Genomic DNA, 20,145 nt, shown 5'->3' on the forward strand with positions numbered 1-20,145 from the left:
GTAAGTTTCCCGGGACAAGGTGAGTATTTCCTTCTCCTCCCCCCCACTTTTTCCTAGGAATCTATCTTTTATTCAGGATTCTCAAACTCTGTAGCCCCCCCCCCCTGTTTTGGGCCCACTCCTTTTTATTTTTTCTAGGGGCAGTTCCTGCTCGGCCATTCTGAAAACAGGGGACAGACGCAGTGGTGCTTAGGACTGTGGTTAATGTTATTTTCAATTGGGCGTTTTTACAGCCCTACTTTGCTGGGGGTGCGCTGCGCGCGCATGGCCGCCTTTTACTTTCACTTCGGCCGCCTCCACATGTGAGGCGACTGGAACGCCAGGGGGTTTATCTTCTCTGTCAGCCGTACTTCATGCGCAGGGCCGGTAGCTTTTTCTCTTCTCCGGATGCACTCCAAGTAAAGTGTCCGGAGCGCAGGGGGCATTAATTGAGGCCGCGGCCTAATCACGGCAATTAGCTCTGCCCATTTCCCACAGGCAGGGATCTGGCCCCTTTCTCTCCTGTCCTATGGGTTTTCAGCCTGCTTCTTATCTCCATCTGAGGGACACAGACACCGGTTGAGACTTCTCCATTTTCTTCTTACTGTCTTCCTTTTAGTTAAACCTATGTCTGAACCCAGGACCGACCCAGGTCTGAGACCCCCACCCGGCCAGACAGGTCACTGTGGCCCTGGTCACTTATTACGCTTGTGTGGGTTGCAAAACTAAAATGCCTTGTGGTTCTGCTGAACCCACCTGTCCTGCCTGCACTACTGCGTGTCCTGGTCCTTCATACCAGGACGTTCTGCCAGAACGTGCATGCTCTGCTTCCCCCTCCCCCCCGGAATGGGTTTTTCCCTCCTTGACGATTTCCAACCTGGCGCGGGTTTCCTGTTCTGTGGTGACTGCATTGGAGAGGTCTTCCTTACGACAGATCTCCAGAGAGGCTCGCTCACCCTCCCCTGATCCTTATTTTGGGGGCGATCTCACAAGCGCCCTTGGGTGTTCTCCTCTGGATCCTCTCCGGAATCCGGAGCTCGGGACAGACGCTCTCCTCATGGGTCTCGCTCCTCTTCCCTTGGTCCCCGGAAGCACCCCTGCTCTAAGGGTAGCTCTCCTGGTCACCGTCCTGGGTCTCCCTGGTCTGCATCCATTTCGCCTTCATCTAAGGCTGCCTCAACCCGCTCCCACTCTCCTGGGGAGCTGGAAAATGAGGTGTTAGGTTCTGCCGCTGATTCAGAGGACCGAGCCAGTGCGTCTGACATGGTAGACAACTTGGTTTCTGCCATCAGGGACACCTTCCACCTAGAGGACCCCCGGAACTTGGTACCTAGCTCCCGAAATTTCCTTGTATCGCTCCCCCTGCTCTCCTAAGGTTTTCAGCTCTCATGCTGAATTTGACAACTTACTGGAAAAAGCGGGCAAGCATCCAGACAAACGCTTTCAAGGGACTAAAAAGGTTCAGGCGCAGTTTCCCTTTGCCCAGGACCTTATTGCGAAATGGACATCTCCACCGGCTGTGCATCTTCCGGTTTCCCGTCTGTTGAAATCGACCACTCTACCTTTGGCGGATGCAGCATCCTTTAAGGACCCGGCGGATAAGAGGATTGAAAATCTTGCCAAATTCGCATTTGAAGCAGCGGGTTCACCTTTGCTTCCTGCCTTCGCTTCTGCTTGGGAGTCCAAAGCCCTTTCTCTCTGGGCTTCCCAGCTCCGCCAGGGTATTTTATCCGAGGCCCCTTCAGAAGATTTGGCGGAGCTTGCACTTCAACTCTCCAATGCTGGAGACTATGTGCTTTGCTTTTTTGCAGTTTGCCCGTTGTACAGCTTTTGCCACAGGTAACCTGGTGGCGATTCGTTGCTCCATGTGGCTCAAGGCCTGGGAAGTCAACCTCCTTTCCGCCTTTTGGCTCAGGTCGGGCGACTAGACCGTTGCCCTCACAGGATAAGAAGGCTTCGTCCTTCAAGGCCCGTCCCTCCTGGAAGTCTGATAACCGTAAGCATCCCTTGCCTGAAGGGAGGCCCCCACCCGAACATTCTTTTCGGGTAGGAGGTCGTTTGTTGTTTGGTCTGCCCACACGCAGGACTCTTGGGTCCGAGATGTCGTTTCCGACAGCTATGGGATCGAGTTTGCATCCCTTCCAAGGGATCGCTTTTTTCGATCCCGCCCTCCTCATTCTCCTTCCTTGGTAACAGCTTTTCGGGTCACGCTTCGGACCCTTCTCGCTCAGGGAGTGATCGTCCCAGTTCCACCCAAGGAGCGTTTTTTTGGGTTCTATTCAAACCTGTTCATCATCCCCAAGAAAGGGGGTTCCGTCTGCCCAATCCTGGATCTGAAGTTCCTCAACTATCACCTACTCCTGCGTCATTTCTGTATGGAGTCTCTCCGTTCCGTGGTTTCATCCATGGATCAAGGGGTTTCTTTCTTCGATGGATATCCGAGACGCTTACCTTCACATCCCCATTTTTCCGGCGCATCAGCGTCATCTCCGCTTCGCCGTTCCGGAAGGCCATTTTCAGTTTGTGGCCCTTTCTTTTGGCCTGGCCATGGTCCCAAGAGTCTTCACCAAGGTCCTGGCGGTGGTGATTGCCATCCTGCTAGCCCGGGGTGTATCTGTGATCCCCTATCTGGACGACCTCCTGGTCAAGGCTCCAACCATGGCCCAGAATCGGGAGAGTCTCCTTCTCACTCTTCAGACCTTGTCCCATATCGGCTGGGTGGTCAATCGGGACAAGTCCAAGCTGATTCCCAGTCTCTGATTTTCTTAGGACTCCAGTTCGACACGGCGACTGCCCGGATTCGGCTCCTGCCGGACAAGCACCGCGCTCTGTCAACAGGAGTTCGTCTTCTCCGTCGTCCTGTTCCAGTTTCCATTCGGTTTGCATGGAAGTCCTGAATCGGATGGTGGCGGCCGTTCCCATCGCCCAGTTTCATCGTCGTCCTCTTCAAATTTCTATGTTGTTCCGGTGGGACAAGTCTCCGCTATCCCTCGATCGCAGGATTATTCTTCCTCCCAGGACTCGCCAGTCCCTCCTTTGGTGGCTTCGGTCTCCTCTTCTTGGACAGGGGCGAAAATTGTGAGGCGGACTTCCTCAGTCGCTCCTCGGCAAACCCCGGCTAGTGGTCTCCTCATCCAGAGGTGTTTGTGGAAATCTGCAACCTCTGGGGCACTCCGGACGTGGCGATCCGCCACAACCATAAAGTTCCTTGCTTCGTCTCAAAGTCCCTAGATCCTCTGGCCTTAGCCGTAGATTCCCTAGTGATCCCCTGGTCACACTTCTTCCTCCCCTATCTCTTCCCTCCTCTCCTTCCTGAACTGCTCTCTCGGGGTCCCCTATGCCACCCCAATTTCTGCATTTGACAGCGTGGCGGTTGAGACCATGGTGCTGAGGGCCAGGGGGTTCTCTCCCCAAGTGATCTGCACAAGGACCAAGGCGCCCAAGCCTTCCTCTGCAGAGATTTATCACTGTACTTTGCGGTTCTATTTTACGGTTCCTCCCATGCCTTTTCCTTTTTACAGTCTGGGCTGGAACAACGCTTGGCTCTCAGTTCCCTGAAGGGTCAAGTGTCAGCTCTCTCCATTCTCTTTCAGCGTCCCCTGGCGTCTGATCCTCTTATCCACACCTTTCTACAGGGTGACACTGGTTATCAGTGTCTTGCAGGGTACTCCCTTCAAACCTCTCCGGGACGTTTCTCTTTGTATCCTTTCCTGGAAGGTCGCCTTCCTCATTGCGGTCACCTCCATTAGGAGAGTTTCGGAACTGGCGGCTCTCTCCTGCCATTCCCCCTACCCGGTTTTACATTAGGTCAAAGTTGTTTTCCATTCAGTCCTGTCCTTTTTGCCTAAGGTGGTCTCCGCCTTTCACGAAAATTAGGATATCGTCCTTCCTTTCTTTTGTCCAGCTCTGTCTCATCCCTGGGAAGGTTTGCTTCATGGTCTTGATGTGGTACGGGACGTTCAGATTTACCTTTCGGTCACTTCTTCCTTTTGCCAGTGTGACTCTTTCTTTGTGCTTACGGAGGGTCGTCGTAAGGGACTTCCTGCATTTCATGGTGGATCCATTCTGCCATCTCGGAAGCTTACCGCTGCAAGGGCTCTTCCTTTCTGGGTCTCAGCTCATTCCAACAGGGCCTCCTGGGCTCTCCGCAACAAGACTTTGGCCTTACAAATCTGTAAGGCGGCCACCTGGTTGTCCTTGCGCACACGTTAACAAAATTTCACCAGATGTCATACCGTTGCATCCGCTGATGCTGGTTTGGGTCGCAAGGTGTTGTAGGTGGCTGTGGCCCAGCCTTCCACCTGAGTTCCCCCCCCCCCCCCCTGGGACTGATTTGTTACATCCCACAGTCTCTGTGTCCCCCCGATGGAGGCAAACGAGAAAAGTAGACTTTTATGCTTACCGTAAAATCTCTTTCTCAGAGGATCCATTGGGGGACACAGCACCCACCCATTTGTTCTGGTGTCCTTGGTTTGGTTGCCTGTCTGAGGGTTGGTTCGGTTAATTTTTGTCTGTGGTTTCCTCGGACAGTTATTTTTTTCTTTCCCTGTCGGTCCTCTCCTACTGCTTTGGGACTAAACTGATAGCTCAGAGCCTGTAGGCGGGGTATATCCTGCTGGGAGGGGCTGACTTCTTTTGTTGCCTAGTGTCAGCAGCATATACCCACGGTCTCTGTGTCCCCCAACGGATCTTCCGAGAAAGAGATTTTACGGTAAGCATAAAAATCTACTTTTATGGTGTAGGCTTTGTTAAAAAAAAATATTTTTCATTTTTGTCATTTAGGCTTTTATAGAGACTATGCACTGGTGTAAGCCTCCCGTGGATGAAGCTTTAATATATGCCAAGGTGGGTACTGTATCCTGAAAAACTAAGATTATATTGCATTTCTCCTGTGCTTTTTTATTTTTATTTTTTTTATATTTTTATTTTTAATAATTATTATAATTTTTTTTATGGAAAAAAAAAATTTTGATACGTTTTTTTTCTATGGCCTTAAATTCTCAATGAGTAAAGTGTCTCTGTCATGTAAAAAAAAAGAGGTTAAAGGGGTACTCCGCCCCATCCAAAGGATAGGGGATAAGATGTCTGATCGCGGGGGTCACGCCCGCTCCAATAGACATAAAAAGAAGGGGCTGTCATGGTGGACTCAAAGAAACCGAATTATCGGAAAGTCATAATTCTAACTTTTAGAATGCCGGGTGCTACACGGAGATCGCATAGGGTCCCAGTGGCAGGACCCCCACGATCAGACATCTTATCTCCTATCCTTTGGACAGGGATTAAGATGTACAGGGGAGGAGTACCCCTTTAAGTAAACAATCCCTTTAGAGTACAGTCACACTTGCTGGGAAAGATTTATCAAAACCTGTCCAGAGGAAAAGTTGCTGAGTTGCCCATAGCAACCAATCAGATCGCTTCTTTCATTTTTGAAAAGGCCTCTGAAAAATGAAAAAATTGGTCTGATTGGTTGCTATGGGCAACTCGGCACCTTTTCCTCTGGACAGGTTTTGCTAAATCTCCACCACTGTGTTTCCTGCAGATTTGATGCAAAATATAGATTGTCATATTGTATTGTATGTGAGCACTTTGAGCTAAGTCTCATTGACAATGACCTGTTAGTTGCCTTTTACGTTGTTTTTTTTGTTTTTTTTTTTGTATGTTTGCAATAAGAACAGTAATTGTGAGACTGGAAAATTCCATTATCATCTCTGTGTATTTTATTCCTTAACAGTTTGATTTTGAGTGTCGAGCCCGAGGTGCCGAAATTCTTGCTTACCCGCCCGTGGTCGCTGGAGGAAATAGAGCAAATACTCTGCACTATGTGAAAAATAACCAGATAGTCAAGGTTTGTATTAGACTTGTTTGGTACTGTACATTTAACTTTTTTTTTTTTGCTTTATTTTATATTATTCAATTCAGGTTTTTTGTTCTCTATCCACTTTAGGTACATTATTTTCTACTAGGCGCTTTATCTAATTTCTTTTTCTCCGTGTTAAACAGAGTTTTTATGATAATACTTTAACAGCAATAAGTGAAGGAGCCGTTTCAGTTTAAACATTTTATATTTTGGTCATTGGGGTCCGAACCCCAGGAGCTCCACCAAATGGAGCTGAGCTGCAATGCCAGGCACAGCCACATGAATGGACAAGCCATTGTACCTGTTTAAGTAGTGAAGAGGACATGGTATTTGTTGGTGAAATGCTTTCCTTGTGGTGACTGGTATCCAGCTCCTGAAAAAAAGCCCTTTAAGCTATTAAGAAACGGTGACCTAAATACTTCCTTATGGTTAAGCTAGCGGTCACCTCAAGGAGCACTATATACATTAACTAAGTACATCACTTGGTATCCCCAGTGCTCATATAGACAATGCATGGACTGGGTACCATCTCCTGCTCCATACACTTGGGTGACCTGGGGCCCTGTTCCTGAGATCGTGGGGGGTTCGGACGTCAGACTCCCCCACTATGAGACACTTATTTCCTATCCTGTGGATAGGGGATAAGTTGTTAAGTGCTGGAGTACCCCTTTAAAACCCTCTTCTTTTTTTGTCAGCCTGGGGAGATGGTTCTGTTGGATGGCGGCTGTGAAGCATCCTGCTACGTCAGTGACATTACCCGTACGTGGCCTGTGAATGGCAAGTGAGTATGAAGTCATGTCTTTCTTTGTCTTTGAGTTCAGTAGAAAAGAAAACATATTTCTTTATTTATTAAATTGCTGGTAAAGACCAACTTAAAATATTTATTTGTAAATCTCTGAAATCGCTTGGCTCGATGCATCGTTGACCACTTACGAAAGTGCCACTCTTAGGCCCCATTGGCTTCTGTAGTATTATGGTACTTGTTAGTCTATGGCACTCTTGAGGACATCAGCTATAAGTCATATTTTTTTTATTTTTTTTACTCAAGGTTCTATAATGTACTACCTGTGAATGTCCTCTGTATGTTTTGGACTTTTATGTGGTATACTTATCTATGTAAATCACTTATCAACTTATGCTTCATTACATTACATTGTCTTTAATTTGTTTTGTGAATTGCATAGATGGTTCTTTCTTATTGTTTGTATTGGAGATGTGTGTTCAGGGTGATGTGGAGTATTCAGACCACTCTCTAAGGTGTATGGCCGCCTCACTACTCTCCACAACACATAATCTTGGTGAAGAGAAGGGTCGGGTGTAATGGATTTTTGCCATTAAGCCCTTTTGTTCTCTTTCCATGGCTTATCCTTCCCAATATAGAAAGCATGAACTTTCGGCTGTGTTTATGGGGAGGTCGGGAGAGAGAACTTTGGTTCGTTCAGCTGACAAGTATTTAAATTTTAAGTCCCCTATTATTTTCTGCATTTCTTGTAGGGGTATACTACCTCTTTACTACAGTCTTTCTTTTTCCTTAATCTTAAAGAGTACCTGTTATCAAACCATATTTTCTAAACTAACTCAGATTATATTCCCTGACTACTTCTAACACCCCTCCTGCCCTTAAAAACATACCACATACCTTTCCCCTTGCTCACATTGTATGAGCTCCCGGCAGGAGCAAATGGGCATTCCCCAGCAGGCATGACGTCACTGAAAGAGAGCCTCGCCATGCCCTGCATGCACTTCCTGAGTTTGGTCTCCTGCCAGGCCGGGAGGAGACCAAACTAACTGTTTGACTTGCACAGGTAAGAGAACAGAGCCACCTAGTGGCCATTTTTTCAATCACATTAAAAACATATAAAGGTTGAGAATTTTAACAGCAAGTAAATAGCAAAGTGTCTTATAATTGCATAAGGAACAATATATTAAATGTTTAGTTTGGTGACAGGTACTCTTTAAAACTGTGTTTTAGGGTACGTTCAGATGAGCGGATCCACAGCGTATTTTACCCCTACAGGGTGCCTTTAGATGTGCCTGCTCGGAGCAGCAATACGCAGCTATGAGCAGACACCCTGCTGTGATGTGCGGGTCACCGCGCATGCGCAATGTACTCGCACACATCTCGGCTGCGATGTGTGAGTATACTTCGCATGGCATCTCTCACATCGCAGGGTGTCTGCTCGTAGCGGTGTATTGCTGCTATGAGCAGGCACATCTAAAGGCACCCTGTAGCGGCGGTGGACATCTAAAGGCACCTTCTGCGGTGGATCCACAGCATAAAATACGCTGTGGATCCGCTCGTCTGAACGTACTCTTAGACTTGGAGTAATGCATTTTTTTTTAGGTTGAAAGCAAAGTCAGAATGACTTGAAGAGTACCTGACATGATCTTAAAAAATTTTTTTAATCCCTCCAGTTTACTCGCTCCATCATGATAAACCACCCCCTGCCTTTATTTTAATAATTTTTTTAGTTTTCTACCTTATTATTGTGCAGTATATTCTGCTCAGCTCCACAAGGGGTGTTCCCCAGCAGACATGAAATTATTTGAAGCCCTGCAGGGGAAAACTTCCACCCTCTCTCGACTACGCTGCTCTGAACACACAACCAAAGCATAGGGGATAAGTTATAGATTGCGGGGGTCCATCAGCTGGGACTGATCTCCTGAATAGGACCCCGGCAGTCTGCTGGTAGGGGGCGTGCCGACCTCCACACGGAGCGACGGCCGACACGCCCCCCTCCATGTATAGAGATACATGGAGGGGGCGTGTCGACCGTGGCTTCCTGCGGGGGTCGGAACGGCTGCTTCCGGCAGACTGCCAAGGCCCTGTCAGCAGCCGGACCCCCCCCCCCCCCCCCCCCCCGCGATCTATAACTTATCCCCTAAATTTAACATATTAAATTTAATTGATGGTGACAGGTACCATTTAAAGATGTTATCCAGGATTAAAATAACATAGCTGCTCTGCTTCAGAAACCACAGTCCATTCTTTTCTTAAAGGGGTATTCCGGGAAAAAACATTTTATCCCCTATCCAAAGGATAGGGGATAAGATGTCTGATCGCGGGGGGCCCGCTGCAGAGACACCCCGCGATCTCCCTGCAGCACCTCCATTCTACGTGGGTGCTGAATCTCCAGTTTCGGAAACCTCCGAGTTTCTGGGACTGGGGACGTGACGTCATGCCACGCCCCCTACATTCATGTGTATGGGAGGGGGCGTGACGGGCCGGAGGTTTCCGAAACTTAAGATTCAGCACCCGCGTAGAATGGAGGTGCTGCAGGGAGATTGTGGGGGGTCTCTGCAGCGGGCCCCCCGCGATCAGACATCTTATCCCCTATCCTTTGGATAGGGGATAAAATGTTTTTGCCCGGAATACCCCTTTAAGATTGTGTTTGATATTGCAGCTCAGTCCCATTGAAGTGTATAGAGCCATGTTGTAATACCATACACAATCTGAGGACAGTTGTGGTGCTCTTTTTTTATTTTTTTTATTTAAAAAGAAATCAGCTGTTTTTGTAATCCTGGATACCCCTTTCAGCTAACAAAAGGCTCCTTCTGCTGCCCCGCCTGCTCGTCTCTACGGCAAGTGCTTGGCTGAGCCAGGCAGGTCATGCTCCAATATTTTGCTAGCAATAGATGTAAAAAGGATAACTAATAATAATAAATTATCTCATTACTCCCACATACTATTATGCACACATTTTGGATTTAATGTCTTTTTCTGTTGTGTAAATATGTGTTAATAAAAAAAAAGTCTCTTATTTTTTTGGAATCTAAAGGTTTACTGCCGCACAACAAGAACTCTATGAGGCTGTCCTGGAGGTGCAGAAGTCTTGCATAAGTCTTTGTATCCCAGGCACAAGCCTGGAAAACCTCTATAGTCATATGTTGAGTGAACTGGGAAATAAACTCAGAGACCTAGGCATTGTGCAGAAAAGGTGCAGTGACACCCTGCTTTACAGAGTAAGTAGATCTTTCACTATGTACGAAGATAATTTTGTGCTGATAAAATACATAAAAATACTAGTAAATTGCACCAGGCAATAACCTGCTGACTACACAAAGACACAGCCAATCACCAGACCGATAGCTGCCATTCTCAGCGGCGGGCCCCAAGCGGCGGGATCTCAGCGGCGGGCCCCAAGCGATCAGACATCTTATCCCCTATCCGAAGTGGGATCCCAGCGGCGGGCCCCAAGCGATCAGACATCTTATCCCCTATCCGAAGGGGGATCCCAGCGGCGGGCCCCAAGCGATCAGACATCTTATCCCCTATCCGAAGGGGGATCTCAGCGGCGGGCCCCAAGCGATCAGACATCTTATCCCCTATCCGAAGTGGGATCCCAGCGGCGGGCCCCAAGCGATCAGACATCTTATCCCCTATCCGAAGGGGGATCCCAGCGGCGGGCCCCAAGCGATCAGACATCTTATCCCCTATCCGAAGGGGGATCTCAGCGGCGGGCCAAAAGCGATCAGACATCTTATCCCCTATCCGAAGGGGGATCCCAGCGGCGGGCCCCAAGCGATCAGACATCTTATCCCCTATCCGAAGGGGGATCCCAGCGGCGGGCCCCAAGCGATCAGACATCTTATCCCCTATCCGAAGGGGGATCTCAGCGGCGGGCCCCAAGCGATCAGACATCTTATCCCCTATCCGAAGGGGGATCCCAGCGGCGGGCCCCAAGCGATCAGACATCTTATCCCCTATCCGAAGGGGGATCTCAGCGGCGGGCCCCAAGCGATCAGACATCTTATCCCCTATCCGAAGGGGGATCCCAGCGGCGGGCCCCAAGCGATCAGACATCTTATCCCCTATCCGAAGGGGGATCTCAGCGGCGGGCCCCAAGCGATCAGACATCTTATCCCCTATCCGAAGGGGAATCCCAGCGGCGGGCCCCAAGCGATCAGACATCTTATCCCCTATCCGAAGGATAGGGGATAAGATGTCTGATTGCTTGGGGCCTGCCGCTGGGATCCCCCACGATCTCCGTGCACCACCCGCTTTCTATGCAGGGCTGCTGCTCCAGTCTTGGAAACCTCTTATGTTTCCAGGCCTAGAGACGTGACATCACACCACACCACCGTCACACCTCCTCCATTCATGTCTATGAGAGAGAGCGTGACGGCCATCACACCCCCTCCCATAGACATAAATGGAGGAGGTGTGTTGTGATGGCACATCTGGAGCAGTAGCCCTGCATAGAATGCAGGTGGTGCACGGAGATCTTGGGGGGGGTCCCAGCAGCACGATCAGACATCTTTGGCCGGATCAGTGTCTTTGGCTGGAATACCCTTTTAATACTTGGGGATGTCTGGGGTTAAAAAAAAAAAATTGGTTAAAAGTTAAAAATAAATAAAATTAAACAATCACCACCCTGTTAAGATCTGTGTATTAAAGCAAAACATTAAACATTTTTAAATTAGAACACTCTAAATAAGAAAACCCCATGTTTTTAACATAATTTCCTCAGAAATAAACCATGCAAGCTTGTCTTTTATGAGGTTTAGAAAGCTGTTTATTAGAAGCATATCCATTTGGATATAACTTTATTTAAAAAGACATCTCCGATTGGATGTGTTCTTCTGTTTGCAGGCAGCACGTAGGTATTGCCCACACCATGTTGGACATTATCTAGGCATGGACGTGCATGACACTCCAGATATGTCCCGATCTCTACCTCTACAGCCAGGCATGGTGATAACTATAGAACCAGGTAAGGGATCCACAGCAAACCCACTGTTTTTATTTTTAATTATTAATCTGAATTTGATTTAAAATGTTCATGCCTATAAAGTATATCTTACCTGTTAATTGCATATTAAAAGAATGAAAATCACAAGTGTTGGTGTCAATAAAAAAAAACGTATCAAACATTTTAGTCAATCAGGGTTTCAGTGCTGAGACCCCCACCGATCTCTAGATATGTCCGGTTGAATTGCGAGGCTGTATGCTTCACTTACCTGCTCGACGACCAATCTTTTTCATTGCAGAAGGACTCCATTGTAAGTCTATCAAGCCTGTTTTCTACAATGAAAGTGATGTGCACTGCAGCATGATTCTCCTGGCTGTATCTAGAGATTTGTGGGGATCAAAGCACTTAAAGGAGTACTCCCATGGAAAACTTTTTTTTTTTTTAAATCAACTGGTGCCATAAAGTTAAACAGATTTGTAAATTACTTCTATTAAAAAATCTTAATCCTTCCAGTACTTTTTATGGGCTGTATACTACAGAGGAAATGCTTATCTTTTTAGATTTCTCTGATGTCATGACCACAGTGCTCTCTGCTGTCCATTTTAGGAACTGTCCAGAGCAGCATATGTTTGATATGGGCATTTTCTCCTGCTCTGGACAGTTCCTAAAATGGAGAGCAGAGCTCAGCAGAGAGCACTGTGGTCATGACATCAGAGAAATCTAAAAAGATAAGCATTTCTTCTGTAGTATATAGCCCCTAAAAAGTACTGGAAGGATTAAGATTTTTTTAATAGAAGTTATTTACAAATCTGTTTAACTTTCTGGCACCAGTTGATTTAAAAAAAAAAAAAAAAGTTTTCCATGGGAGTACCCCTTTAAGGTAAAAGGCTGTTCCAAGATCCCCCCCCTTTAAAAGACAAAGGGTCACTCCCTTCACCTGGAGGGAAATTTTTTTTTAGTTTCGGCAAAAAGTCTTCTTTACCAAAAGGCTATTTTCACGGCACCATTTGCGCGTCCGCATTCATTTGGTGGCTTCTGCAGATTTTGTGCGGAATCTGCATGCGGAAATTCTTAAGTGTGAATGGGAGTACAGAATACCATTGAAGTCTATTTGGCTTTAATTTGCTGTGGGATCTGTGTGGAATTCCACATGCGGAAATTCTGCCGTGTGAATATGGCCTAACTGTGAATCTATGGAACAGTCTACCTCAGGAACTTCTCATATACACAAAAATCCCCCATAGGGTACCCAGGGTATTTAAATCACAAATTCCAATTCCTTTCAGGGTCGGAGACCCATCCGGGACAAAGACCCCCAACTAGGGTCACACTTTTAAAACTTCACTTTTATTTATTATATTAAAATTAAACCAAATTATAGTGCAAAAATTATACAAAAAGAAGTGTGTTTTAAAAGCACAATATATGGGGTTGGATTGGTCCAATAATGGTTCCACTAATTTAATTTTCACTCAGGCTTCTATGTTAGGGACTCTTTATCCCATTTATCTGGGTCCTAAGACTCCAATTTTAACGGTCCACACCACATAGAGCTTCCTATATTTTATATCTACCAATTCCCAATATTGCTAGTTAAAATTAATTACTCCCTAGCATCCCCCCGACGTTTCGCTGGAGAGACCCAGCTTTATCAAGGTATAGGACACTAATGCTGGAAGTGGGCAATCGCTGTGGTTTATATGTCCTCTGTTTGTAGGTGTGGCCACCTACAAATCAATTTTACCCAATAAGGGACTGCCACATCACTATTTTGTCTCTTAATTATGATTCTATATCCTGTTACCTTCTTTATTATTCCCGGATCACTTCCGGGTTATCTAAGTTATGTGATATCCAATTACATCAAAGCCTATCAGATCTCCAATATCATCCTTGGTTCTTACCTGTTTGCTGTTTATCATCCAATCCGGATAGGTCTTATAGATTTGTCACCCTACTACGTCACTTAGCCAATGCGGTTAAGCCGTTCGGGCTTGCGCATTACCTCCCGTCCTTGCCCTTCTATCTTACCACGGCTTTGCTCTATGGTATTTCCGGCGCATGCGTATTGAGTATTACGTTCCCATGGTGACATATAAACATACCATCCAGCTTCTCCGTGGTTTCAACTCCTCTCCATAGTGCTAGTAGCGCACGCGCACTATAGTATTTCCGGCGCACGCGTTCTAGTTTCTTGGTTCCCATAGTAACATGTTGGAGTTAAATAATAAATAAACCAATAGGGCCCGTTGACAATTCCCTCAATGTAGTTACGGCAGCTACAAGTTATTATTAGCGCACTAACACCTATTGGGGCTTGTTCTCTATGGTATTCTATAGTGATGTGAATAAGTCACCATAGAGTAAACTCAAGTCATCTATCCTCTCTCCTAGATTATAGGACTATAAATTGTTGTTTTAGCCCATTAATTTATTTGCTTTATTATCTTGTCGATGGATTCGGTCTGTTCTAATAGGGCCTCCAGGTAGGTATTATTCAGTTAGATGTATAATAATGGATAATCGATTCTATTATTTATTTTCTTTTCTTTTAAAACAGGTCATTTAAATTCCAGACATATTCAGGTAAGTTCAGGAATTCCCTATACAATTAAACAGGGATTTTATTGAATTTTAATTATGTTAGCGATTAACCCAAATCTTCGTTTTGTATTGTTTCGCTACTTAAACCACTCACTATGTTACTATAATAATAACAATATACCTTCTCAACCTATTTCATTCTAAAAATGCAGAATAAGAAAAGCCTTCATTGAGGCCATTGGGTGATCTGCTCATTAAGCGGAAGATCCATCTGGCTTCTTCTTTTTGAAGGAGATTATCTATATCTCCTTTTCTCTGTCCCAATTTGACTGTGGTGATACCCCAAAATTGGATTGCTTCTAAATTGTTCCTATGTACAGTTCTCATATGTGTTTGTGTGAACCAGGTTCGTATCCTTGTGGCCATTGTGTGAACTGCAAGTTCATGCCACGGACTAAATCCTTTGTTAACCCAGTTGATGGGAAGAACTACGAAATTAGGGAGTTCATTAATTGCAACAGTAAAAACGTAGTGTATGCAGCCAAATGTGGCTGCCCTAAATTATACATAGGGAAAACAGTACAACAATTGAGAAGATGTGTGGGAAAACATCTGAGCACAATACGCACCAATACTGAGACCCCAATATGTAGACATATGAGAACTGTACATAGGAAGCAATCCAATTTTGGGGTATCACCACAGTCAAATTGGGACAGAGAAAAGGAGATATAGATAATCTCCTTCAAAAAGAAGAAGCCAGATGGATCTTCCGCTTAATGAGCAGATCACCCAATGGCCTCAATGAAGGCTTTTCTTATTCTGCATTTTTAGAATGAAATAGGTTGAGAAGGTATATTGTTGTTATTATTATAGTAACATAGTGAGTGGTTTAAGTAGCGAAACAATACAAAACGAAGATTTGGGTTAATCGCTAACATAATTAAAATTCAATAAAATCCCTGTTTAATTGTATAGGGAATTCCTGAACTTACCTGAATATGTCTGGAATTTAAATGACCTGTTTTAAAAGAAAAGAAAATAAATAATAGAATCGATTATCCATTATTATACATCTAACTGAATAATACCTACCTGGAGGCCCTATTAGAACAGACCGAATCCATCGACAAGATAATAAAGCAAATAAATTAATGGGCTAAAACAACAATTTATAGTCCTATAATCTAGGAGAGAGGATAGATGACTTGAGTTTACTCTATGGTGACTTATTCACATCACTATAGAATACCATAGAGAACAAGCCCCAATAGGTGTTAGTGCGCTAATAATAACTTGTAGCTGCCGTAACTACATTGAGGGAATTGTCAACGGGCCCTATTGGTTTATTTATTATTTAACTCCAACATGTTACTATGGGAACCAAGAAACTAGAACGCGTGCGCCGGAAATACTATAGTGCGCGTGCGCTACTAGCACTATGGAGAGGAGTTGAAACCACGGAGAAGCTGGATGGTATGTTTATATGTCACCATGGGAACGTAATACTCAATACGCATGCGCCGGAAATACCATAGAGCAAAGCCGTGGTAAGATAGAAGGGCAAGGACGGGAGGTAATGCGCAAGCCCGAACGGCTTAACCGCATTGGCTAAGTGACGTAGTAGGGTGACAAATCTATAAGACCTATCCGGATTGGATGATAAACAGCAAACAGGTAAGAACCAAGGATGATATTGGAGATCTGATAGGCTTTGATGTAATTGGATATCACATAACTTAGATAACCCGGAAGTGATCCGGGAATAATAAAGAAGGTAACAGGATATAGAATCATAATTAAGAGACAAAATAGTGATGTGGCAGTCCCTTATTGGGTAAAATTGATTTGTAGGTGGCCACACCTACAAACAGAGGACATATAAACCACAGCGATTGCCCACTTCCAGCATTAGTGTCCTATACCTTGATAAAGCTGGGTCTCTCCAGCGAAACGTCGGGGGGATGCTAGGGAGTAATTAATTTTAACTAGCAATATTGGGAATTGGTAGATATAAAATATAGGAAGCTCTATGTGGTGTGGACCGTTAAAATTGGAGTCTTAGGACCCAGATAAATGGGATAAAGAGTCCCTAACATAGAAGCCTGAGTGAAAATTAAATTAGTGGAACCATTATTGGACCAATCCAATCCCATATATTGTGCTTTTAAAACACACTTCTTTTTGTATAATTTTTGCACTATAATTTGGTTTAATTTTAATATAATAAATAAAAGTGAAGTTTTAAAAGTGTGACCCTAGTTGGGGGTCTTTGTCCCGGATGGGTCTCCGACCCTGAAAGGAATTGGAATTTGTGTACCTCAGGAACTTGTCACAGCATAAACAGGGGCTTCAAAACAGGCTTAGATACATTCTTGGATAGAAAATAACAGAAAGTAACATTGTGTATGTAGTAATATATAGAATCACATCCCCTTCCATGTATCCATCGTCTGCCCTCCTTGGTTGAATGTTACATCCTATTTTAGGCCTTCATTTTGAAGCAATTATTTTAATAAATTTTCCAAGAGTTATGACTTTTTTACATTCCCATCACTGTTTTTTACAGGATTAGTTGTAATTTTCAATGGCTCCTTTATGGAAAGTGAAACTACCTTTTCTAGACAAAATTAATGAACTGTGGCTGCTTGAGGCTATGATTCGGCAAGTCCTACTGTAAATTCCCTCATCACTATTTAGGTCTTGCAGGTCTTTTTTTTTTTAATATTCATATCAAGCACTAAAAAGTACAGATGTCTGCAAGATTCAAAGGGAAGATGATGACGAAAGGATAGCAAAGTTTGTTTCTTCTATGTTTATGGACCGTATATACTCTAGTATAAGCAGAGTTTTACAGCACAAAACGCCCCCCTCGGCTTATACTCGAGTGAACTCTCCGCCTGTCAATCCCGTCTCAGTGGTTTTCAACCTGGGGACCTCCAGATGTTGCAAAACTACAACTCCCAGCATGCCCGGACAGCCATCGGCTGTCCGGGCATGCTGGGAGTTGTAGTTTTGAAACATCTGGAGGTCCGCAGGTTGAAGACCACTGGCCTTCGTCATCATTCAGACCCCCCTTCAGTTTTCTACTCACCTCCCCTCGGTAGGAAGGAAGGGTGAGCTGGTCCGGTCCATCTATGCTGCAGGGACCGTCCGGTGGGAGGGTTAGTCGTTCCGGGCTGTCCATCTTCACCGGGAGGCCCTCGTCTCCGCTCCGGGCCGGCCCCGGACTAGTGACATTGCCTTGACGACGAGGCACAAGGACGTTCATGCGCAGGGGGGGGATGATGACAGGGTGATGATGATGATGAGGGTGTTAATGACCGGGGTCTGGATGATGACATGGGGGGGGGGGGGGAATGATGTATTTCCCACCCTAGGCTTATGCTCGAGTCAATAACTTTTCCTGGGTTTTTGGGGTGAAATTAGGGGCCTCTGCTTATTTTCGGGTCGGCTTATACTTGAGTATATACGGTATGTTGGTTAAGGCTTTACATGCAACTTTATCAATATTGAATTATTATTAAGACTTTTATTAATAGGTATTTATATTCCGGAGAATGACACTGAAGTCCCTGAAAAATACAGAGGCCTAGGAATCCGCATTGAAGACGATATTGTGATCACGGAAGAGACTCCCTTGATTTTATCAGCTGACTGTCCCAAAGAAGTGTATGAGATACAAGTGTGTTTGCGCGGTCACTGATGTAGTTTAAACTGTCAGATTTGTATAAGACTCCTTAAAGGATGGGTCACACATGGCGTATACGCAGCATATTTCACGGTGCGCAAAAACCGCTGTGGATTTTGAACAGCGTACGTTTCGCTTCCCATTGACTTCAAAGCAAAATCATCTGCAGAAAAACTTGCAGCAAATACTGTACCTGTGACCATCCCGAATGCAAATCATTGCCATCGAGGAAACTAAATTTCGGCATGCTTATGAATAACACAAGTAAATAGGAAATTGTGCAAAACGCAGGTCATCCAGTGCAAATATATACTTAAAGGGGAACTCCAGTTCTATCCACAGGACTGATCACGGAGGTCCTATCACTAGGACCCCTGGCTTGCTGTGCTAGGCTTCGGAGCAGCCGTGGTCAATACGCCCCCTCCATTCATGTCTATGGAAGAGACGAAGATACAGTGTTCCCATATCTCCCATATAGAGACATGTAGGGGACTTGTTGACCACCGCTTTGGGCTGTGGTCAACAGTAATCTGACACAGGGCGGAGGTCGCTCAGTCCATGCGGATTACCAGGGTGCTGGGTAGGAGATCATTTTTTTTTTGGGGGGGGGGGCCCTTCAGACACTTGTCTAGTAGCAGAGTTCCCCTTTATAATTGTATACTTATTTTCCTTTAAATAAGCTTAAGTCATTCTAAAAACAATATATTTTTGTACCATTCACTGTACACACAGAGCTATAGCTATGCATTTATATTTATGAAGCAGGCTGGGCATTATTGCCTTGTGGTGCTCTACTGATCAGCGCCATTTTGGAGAGCCCACTGGTGATTGCCCCCAACCCAGTCCTCAGGGCCCACCAACAGTCCAGGATTTTAACTTTTCCCCATTCTTTTATGACTACTAGCATAAGAGTAACTCAGAAAACCGGAAATTTTGGTGGACCTTGAGGACTGTGTTTGGGACCACTGGTCTTGGCCATTGCAGCATGTTAACTGAGCAGTCAGGAGCCTATAAAGAGATTGCATAGGAAATACTCCTATATATATTTGTGTGGTCACCTGTACAGGTCAAGTGATTGACAGGTGAGTAAAACATGTAGACGTGGAATCTGAGGGGGAAATGTTTAGGAATATATACAGAAACAAATTGGTTTTAAACAATTTTGTGTTCAATAATTGTGCCTGTCCAGAAATGTGCTTTTATTTTACAATGTCTAAGGGTATGTTCACACTGGTTAAGGTGTGAGCGGAATGTTCACTTACAAAATCTGCTCCAAAACGCAGTTTTTTTTCTTCGCAGAATTCGCGTGGGATTCGCGTGGAATTTGCGCTGAATTCCGCGCAGAAATGAAAGAATAGGACACACAGTAATGCACGAATTCCGCGGAAGCGTGGCGGACTGCCAAAAACTTTTACATTTACTTCTATGGAGTTACGAGCCGAATTCCGCATGAAGAAAGAACATGTTCATTCTTCATGCGGAACGGAATTCTGTGACAGAATTCCGCTAGCGGAATTTCCTCAGTGTGAACTGAAGAGAAGAAAGTTAACTACATACTATGGGGTACAGCACTGCTGAATGAATTGGAAAGGAATAAGCGAGCAGAATTACTCGGGGAAATTCCTCTCCAATTCCTCAGTGTGAACCAGTGTACCTATCAGATTCCACAAAAAGATATGTTACTAAATACCTAATCCTGACCGTGTAATTGTTTTTCCTCTATCCCCTATATTTATTATAAAAATCCCTCTTTTCATTACCTCACAGTGTTAGAAATCCTCTCAGGGGAAGGAGGCGTGTCAATCTTTGTGGTGGTGGTGGAAGGCGATTGGTGTGTGGTGGGAGGGGGCGTATCCATCCTTGTGGTGGTGGGAGGTGATTGGTGTGTGGTGGGAGGGTGCGTGTCTCCCTTGTGGTGGTGGGAGGGGATTGGTGTGTGTGGTGGGAGGGGGCGTGTCTCCCTTGTGGCGGTGGGAGGGGATTGGTGTGTGTGGTGGGAGGGGGCGTGTCTCCCTTGTGGCGGTGGGAGGGGATTGGTGTGTGTGGTGGGAGGGGGCGTGTCTCCCTTGTGGCGGTGGGAGGGGATTGGTGTGTGTGTGTGTGTGGTGGGAGGGGGCGTGTCTCCCTTGTGGTGGTGGGAGGGGATTGGTGTGTGTGTGGTGGGAGGGTGCATGTCTCCCTTGTGGTGGTGGTGGTAGGGGATTGGTGTGTGTGGTGGGAGGGGGCGTGTCTCCCTTGTGGCGGTGGGAGGGGATTGGTGTGTGTGTGTGTGGTGGGAGGGTGCGTGTCTCCCTTGTGGTGGTGGGAGGGGATTGGTGTGTGTGTGGTGGGAGGGGGCGTGTCTCCCTTGTGGCGGTGGGAGGGGATTGGTGTGTGTGGTG

General features: G+C 45.6%; 1 protein-coding gene across 7 annotated transcripts in view; it reads left to right on the forward strand.

The window, feature by feature from the left end:
• The window catches only part of XPNPEP3 (X-prolyl aminopeptidase 3), a 34,560-nt gene extending 14,911 nt beyond the window's left edge, over positions 1–19,649 (forward strand). For 6 of the 7 annotated variants that reach the window (XM_056523724.1, XM_056523725.1, XM_056523729.1 and 3 more), the window contains exons 5-10: positions 4,762–4,824; positions 5,711–5,824; positions 6,532–6,617; positions 9,616–9,799; positions 11,430–11,550; positions 17,616–19,649. In XM_056523724.1, coding sequence (XP_056379699.1) covers positions 4,762–4,824; positions 5,711–5,824; positions 6,532–6,617; positions 9,616–9,799; positions 11,430–11,550; positions 17,616–17,779 — 732 coding nt within the window. In that variant the 3' untranslated portion in view covers positions 17,780–19,649. Of the gene's footprint in view, positions 1–4,761; positions 4,825–5,710; positions 5,825–6,531; positions 6,618–9,615; positions 9,800–11,429; positions 11,551–17,601 lie in introns of all 7 variants that reach the window. The other variant, XM_056523727.1, reaches the window with a different exon arrangement.
• Positions 19,650–20,145: the final 496 nt, after the last annotated feature.

The sequence above is a fragment of the Hyla sarda genome, chromosome 6 (assembly GCF_029499605.1).
Source record: "Hyla sarda isolate aHylSar1 chromosome 6, aHylSar1.hap1, whole genome shotgun sequence".
NCBI classification, from domain to species: Eukaryota; Metazoa; Chordata; class Amphibia; order Anura; family Hylidae; genus Hyla; species Hyla sarda.